General features: G+C 42.6%; 1 protein-coding gene across 1 annotated transcript in view; it reads left to right on the top strand.

The window, feature by feature from the left end:
* The window catches only part of CELSR1 (cadherin EGF LAG seven-pass G-type receptor 1), a 169,632-nt gene that overhangs the window by 125,709 nt on the left and 24,187 nt on the right, over positions 1-19,736 (top strand). The window contains exons 9-22 of the mRNA XM_023918651.2: positions 3,025-3,191; positions 3,646-3,831; positions 4,160-4,273; positions 4,603-4,777; positions 5,482-5,623; positions 7,350-7,470; positions 8,573-8,756; positions 9,548-9,649; positions 11,499-11,593; positions 11,819-12,028; positions 14,636-14,819; positions 17,481-17,624; positions 18,804-19,005; positions 19,323-19,490. Coding sequence (XP_023774419.2) covers positions 3,025-3,191; positions 3,646-3,831; positions 4,160-4,273; positions 4,603-4,777; positions 5,482-5,623; positions 7,350-7,470; positions 8,573-8,756; positions 9,548-9,649; positions 11,499-11,593; positions 11,819-12,028; positions 14,636-14,819; positions 17,481-17,624; positions 18,804-19,005; positions 19,323-19,490 — 2,194 coding nt within the window. The remainder of the gene's footprint in view (positions 1-3,024; positions 3,192-3,645; positions 3,832-4,159; positions 4,274-4,602; positions 4,778-5,481; positions 5,624-7,349; positions 7,471-8,572; positions 8,757-9,547; positions 9,650-11,498; positions 11,594-11,818; positions 12,029-14,635; positions 14,820-17,480; positions 17,625-18,803; positions 19,006-19,322; positions 19,491-19,736) is intronic.

The following is a 19,736-nucleotide window of genomic DNA, read 5'->3' as shown; positions in this document are numbered from 1 at the left end:
AGTTATGCTATACTTATATACTTATGCTATACTCTTTCAAATTGCTTATTTGAATGCTCAGCTATGATCCTAAGAGCATTAGCTATTATTAGGCAGTTATTTTTTAAAAAGTCTTAGATAGAATATTTGCATTTTTGAGTAGGAGTGCTGCGTTTCTTCAATCCCTTTGGCAGTGCTGGCTCTGCTTCAGGCTAACAGAGGACAAAGACTTTGGCAAGTTATCAATTAACCTTTTTTTCTTTTCCTTCTCTTCAAAAGCTCTGGGATCTGGTCTGCACTAGTGAGGACGGAGTGTTTTACCGCCCTCCTAGAACCTGTTAACTCACCTTCTGGCAGCTCCCGTCTCCCTCTTCTGATATATAGAAGGAAAATTAAGGAAATTAAGGAAAAAATAGTTTTACCTTTATTGTAATTTAATTCTTTTAAACTATTAGGTGTTGCAATTCTGTGAAGCAGCTGTGTCTGACTCACTCTTGGATGGCCAGTGTCATTGCACTAGCCTTGGGCTGAACACCACAGGTCTGCACCTAACATAAGCTTCCACATGTCCAGCACCCACACTGCAGGTGACATCCAGTGGGATGTTGGCATGTTTCCCAGGCCCTCCACAGGGAATAGCCCTCACATCTTTCTGCTGGCCTGTTAAATGTAGGACTCTCTTTAGAGTGAATGTAGATACACAGGCAGTGCTTCTGAGTGACAAGCCCTGAGCACACAGTGAGTTTGCATCACTGCCGATGGCAGGGAGGTGCTGGGAAGCACGTGGGCCTCTGTGGTGGCAGGAGAGGTCAGGTCCCATCTGGGGACAGAGGATGAAGCCATCCCCTCCATGGACACTCCTGGTCCCAAGGCATGAGGAAGGGCTGGGGGAAGGAAGGAGGTCAGAGGGGGCTGACAAATGGGAATTTCTATTTAACTAGCTGGGGAAGGTGTGCCCTGGCCCCAGGGAAGGGAGGGAAGTTGGGAGAAGGTGTGGGAAGTGAATGGTATTTGCAAGTACAGAAAGTCACCACTGGTGAGAAAAGGGAGAAGGCAGCTAATTGCCATGCCAGTCCCACTCTCCCAGGAGCAAAGGCAGAGTGCTCGCAAACAGCATTCCCAGCCTTCAACAGGTGGGAAACCCACAAGTTTGCATCCTCCTCTGCACTCCAGAGGCAGATGGGCTCAAAAATCTCAGCAGCAGTCCAGAAAACCAGCAGCACAGTTGGAAGCTGAGGCCATTGTGAAGGTTGGCAGGGTAGAGGAGGAAGGCTAACTTTTGCACAGGTGGAGCAAGAGAAAATAATCCTGCTCAACATTGATGTTTTGGTTACTTTTACATTAATGTGGTGCAGTGTGGGCTGATGAATTGTATCCTGGCCCAGAGAGCCAGAACTCAAGCACTGCATTCAAGTTTTAAGCAACCTAAGGATATCTGTAGCTGGTGACAGTCTTTTTTTAAGTTCCCATCTGGTTTTCAAGAGCAGTCTATGCTGCAGTTGTTCCACCATATGCCCTCTCTGGCATTTGTGGTACGACTGCAAAGGGAAGATCACAGGCTGGAACCGGAGGGAAGAAGGGCTGCCCCTTGGGACTGCCTGCCCTTAGCCTGATGTGGCATGGTTGGGTAACCACATCTTAAGGAAGGGCAAGTCAAGTTACACCACTGGCTTGACTAGTGGTAGCCCACTAGTCCCTGATTTTTTGTTTCTCACAAACAGGGAGCTAAAGGGCTTGCACTTTAATTCCTGCACTCCACTATCCACCCCAGCCTTTCCCTTTATAGACACCAGCAAGGCAGACATACAAGAATTTTGGGTTTGGCTTTATTCCTCAAAAAAATGCAACTTAACATCAATTTGACTCCATTTTCTGCTATGGTGTCATCCCTCAACCTTTTTCTAAGGACCTCCCATCTCATAGTAACACATATGCATTTGTATATATGTGATCTCTCCTACTACAAAAAATACAGACAATGTCAGCAGATAAGGTAGTGTGGAGTAGAAGACTGTTAAGCCCTGTCATTTCACTGACATTTCACTTTTTATTTCAGCACATGATGAAATAAAAGGCTGGGTGCTAATCTGTGGTGGTTGTACCCAGTCTCTAAGGCCTGTTTCCACTGGCAAAAAGCTGCCATGAACTTCACCAACATGCTCACAAGCAAGGATGTCAAGCAGGGGCTGACTGCAGATCCCCTGCAAGGTTCCACATGTGGTGGAGGTGTCATATGAGGTGTTGCAAATAGCACGGATCTCCCATGGCTTAATTTGTGCTTCTCATCAATGGGATCTACTAATCCATGGGTCTGTGGCTAGTGTTACCCATAGTAACAACTTTAAAAGTGCAAGGGGATGGATGTTCCTCTATTTTCCATCAGCAAAGTGCTTTCTGTTGAAGGCTATCATTGGTGTCACCCCATAGGAGCTGTACTTGTGCAAGGTTAGAGAGGGGGGGCAATTTTGTCACCTCAGGATATTTGAGGCAGATGTTTTAGGTAATTACACACAAACTTTCTCCCTGTGAAAAGGCTGCATAGCTGGGGCAGCTGAATAATCTGGCTCTGGAGTATTCATAATTAATTCATATTTCCTGTTGCCTCCCAGCCTTTTCCTGTGTTTAATCTGTTAATTAGGTAGTCAAGGTTATGTTGAAAACATTTGCAGCAACTGTTACCCTCATACTTCCTGCTCTGTCCACCCACTCACCAGCAGAACTCTATCAGCAGAGATCCTGAGCTTGCCTTTCTAGGAACAGCTCTCTCGTGGGTAACGCCATAGCAGTGTGGAGGTGCTGCTTTTTAGTACAGGCACCAAGACAAGATGCCTCCCCCACAACCGGGGTAGGTTGTGAATTTGCAGTATTATCAACAGCTACACTGTAAGTCCCCTAGACCAGCTCTTCATCCATGGTAGATTGAATACAGCTCACTGGAAGAGGATCTAGCTCCCTTGTGTCATCACTGTGACATAGCAACATTTTTCCTCTTACCATTTGTCCTGAAGGATAAAAAGTGTTTCTCTTCTGTATTTTGATTCACAGCAATGCCTTCTCCTCAGCGTTTCAGTGGTGAGAGCATTATCATTTGGAGTGACCTTGACATTACCATCTCTGTGCCGTGGTACATTGGGCTGATGTTCAGAACCAGAAAAGTCAATGGCATGCTAATGCAAGCCAATGCTGGGGCTGCATCCAAGATCAACATTCAGGTAAAAGCGTGGCTGCCTTTGGTTAGAAAAGAATTAATACTTCCCCAGCAGTGGATATGGTCAGATGAACTACATAGCTTCATCCACCTAACTAAATGCATGTCAATAAAAACATATCATTACTTTAGCCTTTTACAAAGATCAAGAAGTGAATTATCAAAATATTTTTATAAAAATCATATTCATTTAAGATTATTTGTCTAGTCAGAGGTAGTAGTGGATGTAAAAAAATGCGTCTATTGCTTTAGGGGTTTTTTGCTCATAAGGGAAGTTGGAGTCTGAATGTCCAAAATTATACAAGGAGTTTAACTTGCAAGTATTCCCATCTTTACTCTTCAGGGTTTTTTTTCCATTTGAGTTGTCTTAGGAAATATTACTCTCCTGCCCTCCACCACCTTCTGCATCAAGTACAAATATGTAGCACAAAAATATATGATTTTTTTCCCCCCAACAGATACTGAACAACTATGTGCAGTTTGAAGTGTACAGTGGCCTGAGCCAGGTTGCCAGTTTGAAGATGAGCCAGTCACGGGTCAGTGATGGGGAATGGCATCATTTATTAATAGAGCTGAAGAGTGCGAAAGATGGTAAAGATCTCAAATACCTTGCTGTCATGTCCTTGGACTATGGGATGTACCAGGTAAGGCAGCATCATAACCTTGCCACTCAGCACTGCACAAATGCTTTTAGGGCTTTTAGGATAAAGGACTGTGGACAAGTATTTATGCTGTGAGACATGTTCTGCAGTGATTTATGCCTAATCAATGATACTAATTTATTGAGCTTTATGATAAGATATCTTAAAAGAAGTCTTAAAAAGACACATTCCGATGTCTGGCTCCTCACTGCTTTGGTATTTTTTATGTAATCTACTGTCAGCTACTGCTTGACTCCATCACTACAGGAAGCAGGCTGTCTGTGTCTCAGAGGATGATAGTGCTCCTTATCAGCTGTTCTTTTCCTCACAGAGCACTGTGCAGATTGGAAATCAACTACCTGGATTGAAAATGAAAAGCATCATTGTGGGAGGTGTCTCTGGAGATCAAGTCTCTGTTCAGCAGGGATTTTATGGATGTATGCAGGTATGAAATGAAAAGTGTAGCAGTAAATTTTGAACTTGTGAGAAAACTCACACAGGTGAAAATGTGGGAGGTTTCTTTTTCATCTATCCTCAAACATTTCTGTTTCCTCCATAAAAATTATCTAAGAATCAAAATATTAATGTCTACCCACTTTGCCAGGTACAGATCTGATCACATAGGGGAGGAACATTTGAAAAAAAAAAAAGTCTGGGTTTGGCTCATCAGGTGATTTCTTTAAAATGTAACCTCATTGATGAAAATAGTGAAACACATAACACTGTACTCTGAAAGAAGATTCTAATTTTAAAATAACTGGTTTTTGTCACCAGGGAGTAAGAATGGGAGAGACATCTACAAACATAGCGACACTCAACATGAAACAGGCTATCAAGATTAACGTAAGGGAGGGCTGTGAAGTGGATAACCCATGTGATTCCAACCCCTGTCCCCAGAACAGCTACTGCAGTGACGACTGGGACAGCTACTCCTGTGTTTGTGACCCAGGTAACATGGTGACCACTCATATAGGAGCTGGATCACACCTTCATGTGCTCATCAGAAGCAGCACAGCAGCAGCAGCAGCATGCTGGCAGAGTGTCTGCTGATTCTTCCTCTTCCCATCAGTATTGCCCCTCCCACTCTTACTGTAGGACCCTGGAAGCTGCAGTCCTGGGCTAAGAATCCAGGCAATGTATCCACCAAACAGAAAGACAGTCGCTGGTCCAAAGAACTCCTGTGCACCTCCCCTTGTCTTTGGGGTTTGTTTTTGGTTTGGTTTTCTTTTTCTTTCTCAGCCTTTTCTGCTGTTGAATTTCAGTCTCTCACTCTGCATCCTAATCAAGATACTTCGAATGTTTTCTCTGCTTTGGAGCATGTAGCCAGCACATGCTGTCAGCACCCAGCAGTCACCTCCCAAACATGCAGCAAGAGAATACAGAACTATTTGTAGCACATGCCCTGAATATAAAAGTGGGAACCAAAGGCACAAGGGTGCCTCAAGCATGGTAACAGACTGTCAAAAAGAATGGCTTACTATCGTTTTGTCTGAGAGGGAAAAGAGTGCTTCATTTCTGACATTATCTCAGAGGGAATCTGCTGATTATCGAAGATGTGTTATTAGTGTATAAGCTTAAGACAGACAGTCTTTTGGAGACATGCAAATCATAAATTACAATGCTTGCTGTAATTTTCTTACCTTGTCTCCCCAGGGTACTTTGGGAGAGACTGTGTTGATGTATGTAACTTGAACCCATGTGAGCATGTCTCCACATGTGTGCACAAACCTAGCTCATCCCACGGCTACACCTGTGAATGTGGACAAAGCTACTATGGACAGTACTGCGAAAGCAAGTAAGAGAATTATTTTGTCCTTGGTTTCTTGATCCTTCCAGGTAGCTCTTCATCTAAGGCAGTAGTCCTCCCACTTCCTGTTCTGCTCTGATAAATTTTCCTTTACAATTTGAGTGGTATTTCAGGCTCTGTTGCCTTTTGGCATTCCTGAGCTCTTCCCAGAAACTAGACAATCTTCCATGTTATTCAGGAGCCACTTTTCTTCAACAGCTTCTCAGGAACTCAGCCAGTTCTGCTGTAACACAGCACTGGATCTCACCTGTACTTTGTGGTGCACTTGGCCTGAGTTTGCTCTGCACCTCTCCTCCAGCTTCCCCAGCACACAGAGTGATGCACCAGTTTGGTGGCCTGTAGCAGGATAAAGTCTCTTTGCAGTTTAGGTCCAGTTCCTGGGCTGGCAAAGAGCCATCACTTCTGGACAGTCTGGGGGCCTGTGTCTGTTGCTTTGTGGGAGAAACGTGCTGATTCCCTCGTCAGCAGCTTCCTGGTCTCAGATAAGCATTCAGCAACAGGCCCTATCCCAGAGGCGGCACTTTGATTTACTGTAATATGGGCCATTCATGATGTGCAAATGAAGTGCATTTGTCTGCCCATTTAGGAATGGCTCATGTGATGTTTTCTTCCCTTTGAAAACTGCAAGCTTCTTCCTCTGCCTTTTGTTGTGTGGGCTTGCAAATGTTGGCCGTGCTGTTGCCAGATTTGTCTTTCATTCCTCTGGATTAGAGACACAGAGACATTGTCCCTTGTCATTATCTGCTGACATCGTGTCAAGTGCAATATGTGGTTTTCATATTCGAAAGCATAGAAGTACAAACCTAGCAATTACTGTAAATAAAATTGGTAGTGGTCCTTGAAACAGAGGCAAATAGCTTTTCTTTCCTACAAAGAGCAGCAGGGAGGGGATACCTTGTGCCATTACCATGATCCAAGTCTCAGAGCCGTTGTCCTTCAGGCTATTGCTTGACAAAGACTCCCAGCTATCAGAGAATCAGAGGTCTCCTTGCCAGAACTAGTGTTGGGACATCTGTGGGACAACCTGCTCAGAGGCTCACCCACAAGAAATAGTATCAGTGAGAATGGGGGTTTTCCTTCAGCAGGGGTGGCCCTTGGCTTGCTGCTTAGCTTCCAGTGCTGCTACACTCAGTCTGAATCATAGTCTTTGATCCACAGTCCAGATCAAAGCAGCCACCCTCCCCTCCTCCATGTCCCCAAACACGTATCCCCTGTCTCTCCTGTGGCAGACTAGGGCTTTGCAGACCTGGTAGTGAACAGTCCAAGAAAGCCAGGTTGGCTGAAACTGGTGGCTTTTCTTTATAGGATGAGTTTGCAGACAGCTTTGCACCTGTGCTGGTGTCCCTGTGGGCTGGACAAGAAGCCCTGCTGCTCACAGCAGGGCTGGGGCAGGATGGGGAGTGGGATATAAAGTGTTGGGGAGCTGTACTCCAAGAAGTTTGTGGTGGTTGTAGATAAACCAGGGCACAGGCTCAGAGCTACCTGCACTTGAATATACTTAGAGAAACATTCCCTCTAGTGTTTCATAGCACTGATATTCTAAATTTTCCCACATTATAGTGTATTTATATTTATATATGTATTGATTGTTTGAGATATATTACTGTTTGTAAGCTGATGAGTTTGAGTGCAAATTTGGCCCAAAGCTTTTTTTTTCACACTTTTTAAGAGGGAACTTAAAATGATTTTCTTTCAATTTGATTTTCTTCAATAGGATCGACCTACCTTGTCCCAGAGGTTGGTGGGGAAATCCCATCTGTGGCCCATGTAATTGTGAGACTAGTAAAGGATTTGATTCTGATTGCAATAAGACCAATGGAGAATGCCACTGCAAGGTAAGCAAAAGAAACCAGTCTTAAGTCAAAATTTCTTTAGTTTAAAAAGGAACTGCAGCACTAATAATTACAAGTGAGTATCTGAGACAAAGTACACACAGTTGTGCTTTGTATCACATATGTATGTGTGTGCACAGTGGAGTTAATCATTACCCAAAACATTTTGCTGGCACCACCCTTCTCCAAATCATACTGTACAGCTCTTATCTTATTTGTGTTTGGAAAACCAAACCGAGAGGATGAAAGCCTGGCTCTGATCTCTGAAGTGCAGCCTGGTTTATCGGGGGAGATGGGACCGGGGTGCAGAGGAGTGTCTGGGGTTTTGTGTATCACGAGTGAGTAACAGCCATGGAACAGCTCGGGCCAGCTGGGGAAGCTCTCGCCTGTGCTCTGGCCGGCAAAAGGCCTGGCAGCTGGAGAGAGCTGGAGGGCTAAATGCTTTCCTCACTGCCATCTCTGAGTTTTCCATGGACAGGCAGGGACAGATGGGGGACATGGGAGGGGAGGCACCTCGTCATGAAGGTTTTAAAAGGACTTCTCACAATAGGTTTTACAACTGGCTTGAATGACATCAGAGGAGCTGGGCTTGTGCAGACTGGCGTCTGTGAATCTGGCCCCCTGCTCCTTTCCAAAATGCCAGCAGGACACACAGCAACTGTTGCATTAAATGGAGTCAGTGGGGTGCCAGCTCCATGCTCTTGTGCAATCCTAATGTCTCAGATCAAAAGCATGTGCAGAGGCCATTTGAATATGGGATCATTGCGTGCTCTCCACCCTCTACGTGAAGCACAAATGCACAGTGCAGGAAGTTTCCTGAGTGGCTCAGTCGTGCCATACAAGAGCAGAATTGCAAAGCTGAGAAAACTGTAAATCCTCCAAGAATATGTTTGGTGGGCATTTGCAACAAGTGCCTGAGGAGTAACGTGGGCCCTGTGGCTCCACTGCAAATGGCAACACGAACCCAGGGTCTCTGATAATAGTGATGTAATTTTTATCTGTGCTCTGCAAAATGAGCCCTTTTATGACGTGCATACTGCTGGAGCAGGTTTCAGAAATGTAAGCGGTTTGGAATACCTCGTGTCTATCATTTTGTTTCCTCTAGGCCAATTACTACAGGCCCCAAAGCAGTGACACCTGCTACCCCTGCGACTGCTTCCCGTCAGGCTCCCACACGCGCGCCTGCGACATGGAGACGGGGCAGTGTCCTTGCAAACCCGGCGTCATCGGGCGGCAGTGCAACCGCTGCGACAACCCCTTTGCAGAAGTGACGGTCAGGGGCTGTGAAGGTACCCGCTGCCCTGCCCGTGCTGCCGCTGGCAGGCCGGGGACGCCGCGGCCACCGCGGCCTGGGGCCGTGTGAGCCCAGCGGGATGGCCCCAGCAGTGGGGGCCGTGGGGGCTGCAGCAGCCTAAACATACACCCCTCCTGCTAGATATGTGCCAGTGTGACTCACGGGGGCTGAGGAAACGGGGGAAAAAACTATTATCTCTTTAATTTTTCTCAAATAGCGAGCTGAGGTGTGTTAGGGGGAGCAAAAGACTAACACCAACTTTTCTTTAAACCTGAGTTCATCTGCCAGTGCAGTGTTGTATTGCTGAGCTGCAGCTGAAGAGGCAGCTGAGAGCCCTCACACCTCTTGCCCACAGAGGCTGTGCCGTGCACCTCGTGCACTCTGCCTTTCTTCCCCATCTTGCCCATCCTGCCTTTCCTGTCACCCACCCACCCACCCACCGTCCTCCTATGATCAGCACAAAGCTGCTGCAGCAGCCATCTCACCACCGTGTGTGGGTGAAATGAAGGAGAAATGTTTTCCCACAATAAAGAAGCGAGCAGAGATAGGCAGAGCCAAAATCCAGAGCCCCATAATCATCCTGAGCTCTCCTCTGCCTGTACCTGTCTGTCTAATCTGCTGGATAAGGAGCAACTGATGGGCTACAGCTTGGAAAGCACTGCAGAGGACAGGTATCCTGGCAGGGCTTTAGAATTACAGGAAGGTCCTTCAGGCAGGTTGAAATGTCTCATTGTTGTGATTTTTATCTTGCCAGAAAAATTGCATAATTTCTTTTTCTGCTTTCAGTAATTTATAATGGCTGTCCCAAAGCTTTTGAGGCTGGTATTTGGTGGCCACAGACCAAGTTTGGCCAGCCAGCTGCTGTGCCTTGTCCTAAGGGCTCAATGGGTAAGTTCCCTGGGTAAATAATTACCTACTTTAGCTGCATGCCTCTTCTAAAAAAAAAAAAAAGAAAAAAAGAGTACATAGGGAATAGCATAAATTCATTAATTAATTCTAGAGATTGCAGCATAGCTTAAGCATGAGCAGAAAAGTATAGCTAGCTGAAATCAGAGAGCTGTAAAAATACATTTCGAATACTAGCAATAAATAAATAAATACAACAGTACAGCAGATAAACATGTACAAAGCCCAGAAATTATCTATTTTCAAAAAAGCAGAGTTCAATTTTCTATTTTTATAGAATATAGATATCTATTTTTATAGAATATAGGCACATTTCTATTTATCAAGCAATTCTTACACGTGTAACTTTTAGTTTCTAGTGATTTATAAGTATCTTTACTCATACAGTTCCTCTGGACAAAGGGAAAATTCGGAAAATCATATTCCTGATGACTCTTTTTACTAGGGTTGCAGCCTACTAAAGCTAAGAGTTGCAACAAAACTCGTGTTTTTCCACTCTTTTCCATGAGTGAAACACCTGAAAAACACCTATTATAAAGTAGATGAGCTGTGTTGTTTTTTACAACAGGCAAATGACAATCTGCTTTTTCATATATGTCTCTGAAAACATGCATCAGATTTTTGAAAATATTGTTCCCAATCTTTTCCAAAGTCTGTTCTGTAGGAAATGAAAACTCTGTCTTGGTTCTGGACCTTGTAACTCTGCTGTGAGTGCTCCTTATGCTCAGGGAATTATAAATAGTTATGTGACATCCACAAATATTTCTAGGGGGAGGCCGCTGCTTATAGGAGTGCAGATTTGTCGTCATCCTATCTCCTGTTCTAAAGATTTTAGGAGATAGATTTTTATTTTTTTTTTTAAGTGAAGAATATTTTCATGATTAAACAGTATAAAATTGAATTCAAATGTGTTTTCTGCACTGTTCTTGTGGTTGACCCAAGTGTCTCCTCTTGCTTATAGACAAGCAGGCAGTGTTGCTTATAGTAGTTGCATGTTCTAAGTAAATTTTACAGATCATTCAAAAAAGTAAGCTTTATAATAATGAATATTCAGACTAAGAAACTGAGGCTTAATTATATTCACCTAATCATGGGAGAGAAATAATATAATTAGATACAGTAAAATTAATTATAGTTCTTATTTAGATATTGGTAATTAAATGGCTTAGACACATGCAGTATGTTATGTGCAAATTAACTAGCACAAATGTAAATTTTGAATTTGATTACTTGCAATTTATGGTGAAGGATTCTCAGCCAAGACTTACATTTTAAAATTATTTGACAAACAGTACAAAATATAATAGGCTAAATTAAATAGTAAGCTGCTCACAGTCCATTTACAAGTAGCAAAAAGACAATTATGCATGTTGGCTGAAGTGTTTAGCACATGCAGCATGCAGATGTGTGGGTGTGTGTTGACATGAATACAGCATTTGTCCAGGAGATCTTCCTATATAGGCTATTGCACAGAAATCTCAGCAGGGGTTGATTTTCAGGAATACTTAGGAAGTGCAGAGTCTTTCTCTTTATTTGTATAAAGAAATGAATGAATTAATTTGAGAACAATCAGGCAGTGAGGCTGAGAGCAGTCAGGCAGAGCTTGGAGTTTGCCTGACTTTTCTCCAAAGCCTGGGGAAAGCAATTCCTGAAGATTGGTAGTCTTTAACTTCTCTCTTACAGGAATCCTGTTTGGAAATTGAAATACATGTGTAGCTTTGAGCAACTTGAAAATGTAGGAAATCTGAAAGCCTAGGATAATTGAAATCTATGAATATTTACCCTGCCCAGTTCAGAACATTGTTTTCCATTGATGCTTTGTTTCCTTCAGGAAATGCCGTTCGCCATTGTAACATTGAGAAGGGCTGGCTGCCTCCTGAGCTTTTCAACTGCACCACTAACACTTTTGTGGATCTAAAAATCATGGTAAGCTGGGTTTTCTCAGTTTTCACTTTATTTTGTAAATAAAGATCAGTTTGGACTCCAGTTTGATATCTCTGCACTCAATCTTTCGACTGCATCCTTGAACACCCTCATTTTCCATCAGGACACTGGTGCTTTTCTGGCTCTCACATTTGCCATCAAGTTTTTGCTGCCAATATTATAATAATGTATATAATAGGATTTTTTATTCCTTTTTATCTGATTCAGAATGAGAAGTTACACCACAATGAGACCAAGCTGGATGGAGACAAAACCATACGGATTGTGAGAGCGCTGCAGAATGCCACCAAATATACACACAGCTTGTATGGCAACGACGTGAGGACAGCTTACCAGATAATGATCCGGGTCCTCCAGTATGAGAGCCAGCAGCAAGGGTTTGACTTGGCAGCCACAAGGGATGTGGAATTCAATGAGGTAGGAGAAATACTCTATACTGTGCTGAGCCCTTACAGTTTCTCTTAAAAATCAGGTGGCAGTGGGTAATTGAATTTGTCTTTGACCAAGGTGAAGTGTAATTGCCTAATCTGTTCCACAAATAAGCCTTTCTTCTCAGATTAGAATGGAAAGTTGGTTATGCATGTGTCTATGCACACATACGTATGTGTAATACAAATATAGTAGAATGTCCTTTTCCAAAAAACATCGTCATAGTAACAGCCAAAAGCAATATGGCCCATATGAAAAATAAATCATCAAGTTAATCTGTTTTTCCTGGCTAAAATAATTTGGTGTACTGTATATATTTTTGCCATAAAACATGCCTAATGTGATCATGCTTATTTAAATCTGCAGTGAACAAAGTCTGAGCCAGTTACTGACTCTGAGGGTTTCCTCTAATTCAGGTTTGAGAACACTTGAGTCACGAGTTGGAACATTGAAAGTCATTCCATATCATATTGGTATTTTAAGGCACATACTAAAATGAGTACCAGAGAGCTTCTGCTACCCAGAGCATTCATGAAAGACCCAGTTGTTACCAAAGACCTGACCAGGGTTAGAGATCAAGCTGTAGCACCCTCACTGCCTGGGAAAATATGTAGTTGTGGTGGAAAAATGTGAAATTTGAAGGCAGTTGGGAGTATTCTGCAGTCTGATAATGTAAGGCTGGATGACCCATGTCAGGCTTATAGAGCTTTCCTCAATCCCATGTGTAGTGGGGTCCTGTTCTCCACTCTTGCCCATACTATTTCCAGGATCCTGACCATGGCACAACACAGAGTGCAAGCTGAAGCATCTGTTTGGAGCTGTGCTAGCAGAGCCCAGAATTGGGGCACCTGTGTGTGGAATGACCCTCCAGGGGTCAGGACTGGCATCTGTGCTGGCCAGAGATTGTTTGGCTCCCTTAGAAGGTGTGCTACACCCAAGTCACTGCTCACAGTACTCAGGAGGACCAGATAGGTCAGGCAGACTTCGGGGTGAAATTGGAGAGCCTGTGCAAAGCCAAGCTGTACTGGGAGAGGATGTCACAGGGGAGTTAGGAGCAGGAAGAAATGTGTCTGAGAAAATTCCTTAGTGTCTTGGGCTGTATAGTCAGCAGAGAGTGGAGAACTTCTGAAACATTTTATGTTTTAGATGCACTAGATTTTAAGAGATTCAGTTTTTTCTTTTTCTGTGGGCTGGGAAGCAAGCCATTCAGTTCTTGAAAAGGAACTTCATTTCTAGCGTGTTTTGTTAAGTAGAAATGCGAACAATAAGCAAAAAAAATTGGTTTGGAAATGTGTGCTTTAAGTTATTGTTCTCTGCACTTGGCATTGAAATTCATACAGATGATGTTTTCAAGAACTCCCTAAATATTTTAGGATAGGTCAGGAATTTGAAAACTAACGAGTACAGCTCATGAATAAAAGGAGGTAACATCCTAGGCTGAGGAAGCACAAGGGGAGAAGGATTTTTTTTTTTATAGTCCCACATAGAAGCCTGAAAAATAGATAATAAAAAACCATAAATAATGTTCACAAACATGGAGGAGGCCTGGTACCAAGTACAGTATGTGCCTCCTGCATTCCTGGGAACCATGTTGTGTTTCTCACCCTAGATAAGGGTGGTCATATTGGGAGTCTCTTTTAGCTCAGATCCATGCTTGCAGCCTCAAAAAATACAGACAGGATACAGACAGCTCGTTCTAAATGAAGCCTAAATATTTGTCTTGGCTATTTTAGAGCTTGTGGTGATTAATTCCTACCATCATTTACACCAATTTTTCCTTAGTTGAGAATTAGGTTTTGTTACAACAACATAGTCCATATGTACACCAAGATTAAAAACTTCTTAGCATGTTTCTCATTTAAGCCATTTAGCACTCTCTTTTGGAGTCAATCTCCTTCCATTCAGCCTGAGGGTCCCTTTGCATATTTTTCTAAGAAAGGGCCAAAGATTCAGGTCCTCAGATAGAAATGCCTTTTTAATACCATTTTTAAGCAACATAAAAAAGGGGAGACAATAACATGATTTAAGTTTTCTTATGTATTTTCAGGTTTGTTTATGCAAATTAATACTCACTTTTATCATTCTTCACACTATAAGTTGTCTTCCTTACTTAGGAAACAAAGTAAAAGAAAAAATTAAAGAGGAAGTGATATTTCTATCCATGATTTTCTTTTGTTTTTCAACAAAAAAACATTATTTTGATTTCTCTGGAGAAGTTCTTCAGTGTACCTGCAAAGAGCTGTGCTTTTCATATGTCTGATCTCTCAGGAACAAAGAAAACACAGATAGTTTTTCCTCCTGTATTTTCTTGCTTGATTTCCTGTCATTAGGGGGAAGAGAGTAGGCAGTTCTTTTACAGACTCAAATTTTGGCTTACTTTTCTTGTAAAAGTTTGGAGGGATTTGCTTTACATGACCAAAAAACCTCTGTGTGAGTAACTGATGTGCACATTTTTACATGGCTACAGTAGAACATGCCTGCATTAAATATTTCATTATACAGTCACTTGAGGCAGGCCAATCATTTTCAATACTTCTCCCTTGAAACCCAGCTCTGTGTTTGCTTCATAATTTAGACTTGTACTTTATTTCTCAGAATATTATCAAAGTGGGTAGTGCCTTACTGGACCCTGGCAACAAGGAGCACTGGGAGCAAATTCAGCGAACGGAGGGTGGCACCGCTCACCTGCTCAGGCACTATGAGGAATATTTCAACAATGTGGCCCAGAACATGAAAAGAACCTACCTGAGACCTTTTGTCATTGTTGCCACTAACATGAGTGAGTACCTGTGTTGAAAACTGCCATTTTTTTTGAGTCTTAAAAATGTGTTGGATAGAGTTGCTGGTTATTTGTTTTAACTGTGCCCACTGAGAAAAATCATTGCATTAGTTTCTGATCCATCGAGCCTTGATCCATACCTTTCTGTTGCCATGGGGGCCTCCTGGGAGATGGCTGATCTGTTTTGCCTCTGGACCATGCCACTGCTCCATGTGGCTTTTTGTTGCAGTCATAGCAGTGTAGAGATAGTAGGAAGGACTAAGTTTGTAAATAAAGGTAATGCCTTTTGAGACCAACTACTATAGGTGAATGTAGTAGATCTCATTTTTGGAGGAATCCTACCCCCTGAAGAATTACTGCAATATAAAAAAAAGTAACCCTACTATTGATTTTATTGCATATTATTAATCTACTTGCATAGGTGTAGGCTGCCCAGGGAGGTAGTGGAATTGCCAGCCCTGGAGATGTTCAAGAAGCAACTGGCATTTAGTGCTGTGGTCTAGTTGACAGGGTAATAATCCATTAAAGGTTGCATTCAATCTTATACGTCTTTTCCAACCTAGATGATTCTGTGATTATACCTCTGATTTTCACATGCTTTCCTAACCCAGAACCTATCCAGAAAATCATAATCTATAGAGATTCTTGTACTGAAAGGTATTTTCACAGAATTACCAATCCTTCAAATGCCATCATCTTGCAAAACATGTAATCAGAGCAAAATCCATGGGATCCAAAATATCCAGAATGAGTCTAAACTGAGAAGGAAACATCAGACATAGCAAGACACCTTCCTCACCTATCACAGGAAATTTCTCCTCTGACAAATAGCAGCTCCTGCACTTTGGACTGTATTTCATGGACATTCCTGCAGTGCATATGCAGGTGAAGCACAGCAACCACAGCCTGGTCAGCTTATTTCCCCATTTTCTCCCCTGCCATCTGTAATTTTCTTCCCAGCTACACACAGTCTGTGTTGAGGGGGTGTTGGTGATAGTCCTGCTCTGAGTGGGAGGTGAGATGGAGCTGTGGCTGACCTTCAGAAGTCCCTCACAAGCAGCATTGCTATTTGCTTTTTCTTTCAGAGGTGCTCTAAACTGTATCAGCCTGAACATGTGTTAAGCTTTTCAAGCTGTTGCTTTTATTTCAGATATGAAGAAGGTTATGTGCCAAAAGTTTGTCTTATTTTCCTTACTACACCTGCTGTTATAATAAGAATTTGAATTGGCTACAAACCTTGTCCCAAAAATGATTTCTGTCCACAATCACGGGGGCAGAAAATCAAAGGCATAAGGCAGTCAAGTTACAAAGGCTGTACCATCCTGCATCAATGGGGCACAGATTATTGTTGAGCTAAGCCAAATTGAAACACTTTGATTTTTCTTTAATAAACCAAAACTGAAATACATTTTTATGATTCAGGACTTTGAGAATCAAAATATTTTTATCTTCATACTCAGGAAAAAAGTGTGACCTTTAGCCCAGCTGAACTGAGATGAAAACAAACCCTAGAATTTCTTGCAGGTTGTAAATCATGATTTTTTTTCAACCAGTTCTTCCTGTGTAAAGAGGTGTGAGCTTGAGAGGGATGAGGCAACTCTGGCCTGAAAGAGGTCTGTTTTCTTTTGAACAGTTTTTCCAGGTGAACATGGTAATAGAGTTTCCTAATGGCTCATCTGGGAGTTAGTTAGAAACTAGGAAAGGAATGGGAATTCGCGGGTCTTAACGTGGATATTTCTTCATACAGAAATTTGCAGAGGATCACACATTTTGGTGTAGGGTCACCCCCAGGACATGTAAACTGGCACTCAGTGACTTGTTTTAAATGAGAAAGTTAAAGCAAACTCAACTGCTTTTAAGTATTTTGGCAGTTAAACAGGCAGAGATGATGAGGTAAGCTAGGGAGGAACTGCCAGTGGAGAGCTAAGGAGTAGTCCCAGATAAAATGCATGTTATTTTCTTTGGTCAGCTGACTTTGCAATCCAGCAGATGTATGTTTTTGAAGCAGTAGATTTAGTCTTCCCATTAAAAAGCAGGTCTAAAATTGGAGCATGCAGCACACAGTGGAGCAAGCCAGCAGCACTTGGAGGAACTCTGTGAAGCAGCAGCGTTCACTGAACAGCAGCCAGGGAAAAGCCTCTGTGAAACCCCAGTCAGCTGCTGCTGGAGAAGTACCAGCAGAGGAATCCACCTCGAGAAGGACATTAGGAAAAATTTCTTCACTGAAAAAATTCTCAGGCATTCAAACAGGCAGCCCAGGGAAGTCACCATCCCTGGAGGTATTTAAGCCATGTAGATGTGGCTCCTGGAGCCATGGTGTAGTGCTGGACTTGGTGGTGCTGATTTAACAGTTCGACTTGATCTTGGAGTTCTTTTCCACCTTAAACAATTTTATGATTTTTTATTTCCAATATTTGCAGTAGTGTTTTTGTAGTATGAGATACTGTCTTGCAAATTCCTTTCCAGTGAACACTAAATGTATAATTTGATAAATGTTACATAATGCTGACACATACACTTTTAGTTATCATATAAGGTGTTAATGAAAAAAAAAAAATTACTTTCTATTTTGGGATTTAAAGTTTTAACCTGCATTGTGCAGGCATTTCAACCTTTCAATAATATTTCACTGTGGTGATGGGAAACTTTTATCCCCCCCAGTTATTGCTGTTGACATCTTTGACAAGTCTAATTTCACGGGAGCCAGAATACCACGATTTCATGAGATTAAAGAAGATTACCCAAAAGATCTGGAGTCATCTGTTGTCTTCCCTGATACTTTATTCAGACCTTCAGAAAGGAAAGGTAAAACCCTTCTGCTGCTGTTTGATGAGCAATTATGGCCAGCTCCCAGGGAGCAGGATTGATCCCCAGGGAGCAGAGTGGTACTAGGGTGACAGCAGGGTGACCGTCTGTGCGAGTGAGCATTATTTAGGGAGGGAGCAGCTGTGCATACTTCTGAGGCATTTTGCCTGCCGGCAGTGATGGAGGCATGGGGGGCTGTGGGACTGGCTGTACCTGTCTGTCAGGTCTTGCCTGCAGCCCCTCAAAGCCCTGTCAAAGCAGGAGAAATGCTCTGCCTCTGTTCCCACCAGGATAGGATGGGACGGCTGCCCAGCGCCTGCAGTCCCACAGCCGTCTTCCTCCAGTCCCTGCAGGGATGGAAGGAGATGCTGTGAGAGATGGAGAACCCAAATCTGGGAGCAGAGAGAGGTGTTGTCAGAACTAGGCAGCAATGAAGAAGTCTTGAGCTGGGTGATAAGGGAAAATACATGGGAGAGTACCTGCTTCCCAGTGTCTTTGAAGTACCCCAGGATTGCTGCAAAGCACCACAAGGTTTTTTGGGCAAAGGGAGAGAGGGTAACTCAAAGTTTAATACGTGTACCATGGCTGAATGTCTTCTGAATAGGGAAATAGTAACACTTCTGAAAATAATACATAGTTAGCTAATACAGTTTTATGACTTTATGCTTAGAAACAGAGTATCTGCTCCTGTGATTCTATAAGAAAAAAGGGAATGGTAATTTTAAGATAATCTTCCAAAACTGAAAGCTCACTAAATGATTGAATTATCAGGGAGAAATCTTATTTGAGTAGCTGGTGTATTCATGAATACTAGTTTTGCCATTTAGAAAGGTACATGCAATTTAACAGCATGCATAATGTTTTAATGTTCTCCTTAAGTTATGCATGGGGCACTTGTATACTTATGGACCTTTTAGCTTAGAAATTGCTTATTTTATAGCTAGACTAAATGGTTTTTCACTGTTCAATGTTTATTTGATTATCAGCTATATAACTATGAATTGTGTGAAATCTTATTAAAAATATCGAATATAACATTAGGAGCCTGCTGAGTGCTCTAAGCCTGGAGCTGTAACAACTCTAATATTATTGTATCTTGGCAAAGCAAAATTACCATTAGTTTAAATGGTAGCTCTGAAGCTATGTGCAAAGAATTTAATATTTGTGTTAATTCCATAGCAGTGCCTACAATGAAACCTTCAAATCAGAAAATACCCTCTAAGCTGAACAGTGATGTGTTCAGCCCCGAGAGTGCTTTTGCAAAGAGAAAGAAGCGACACCCGGACATTGAGACACATCATACTGTTGCCATGGTCATTATATATCGATCCCTGGGACACCTCCTGCCTGAAAACTATGATCCTGACAGAAGGAGCTTGAGGTAAACTTCAGACCTGTTTGTGGATTTAGTTCCCTTCTTCTACTCTCTGAATGTGTGGGGGAGACAGAGCTGCTTTTATACCAGCCAAATGTCATCAGTGCTGCTGTTCTCACCACAGTACTGTCTCATGTCCTCTGGCACACTGTGGGAGAAGTACTATGCCAGAAGTGCTAGCAGTTTTTGGAAACACATCTGTATGGAAGGCTGATGGTATGCCTGCCTCACTTTCTGAGCAGAAGCAACTGGAAATCTTCTATTTGCAGACTGTAGCTTTGCATTTTGATGTGTGGATCACTGCAATTTTTCTCCTTGTGCAGATTGCCAAATCGCCCTATCATCAACACACCTGTAGTGAGCACAGCCATTCACAGTGATGGAGAGTTTCCTCCCAACCTGGTGGAAAAGCCCATCATAGTGGAGTATGCCATGCTGGAAACAGAGGAGAGAACGAAGCCTGTCTGTGTCTTCTGGAATCACTCCATCACGTATGTCTGCTGCTTGTTTTAGGGCTGTGAGTGACAACTGTCTGAGTAGCAAAAAAGTCCTGCCTGGGAAGATAATTCTGAAGGAAACCCTGTCTTGGTCTGTCTATTCAATTGACAACTGATTTTTGTTGGAATAGAGCCATGTAGTCATTTCCCACCAACCTGTGAAAAATGAAAATAATTATCATAACTCCTCAAACAAAGGATTAGCCATGTGGTTTCTAAGAAACACAGTGCTGTCATGTC

Source organism: Cyanistes caeruleus, chromosome 4, assembly GCF_971803275.1.
Source record: "Cyanistes caeruleus chromosome 4, bCyaCae1.hap1.1, whole genome shotgun sequence".
NCBI lineage: Eukaryota > Metazoa > Chordata > Aves > Passeriformes > Paridae > Cyanistes > Cyanistes caeruleus.
The sequence above is the reverse complement of the archived record's forward strand: the minus strand, read 5'-3'. Positions and strand labels throughout refer to the sequence as shown.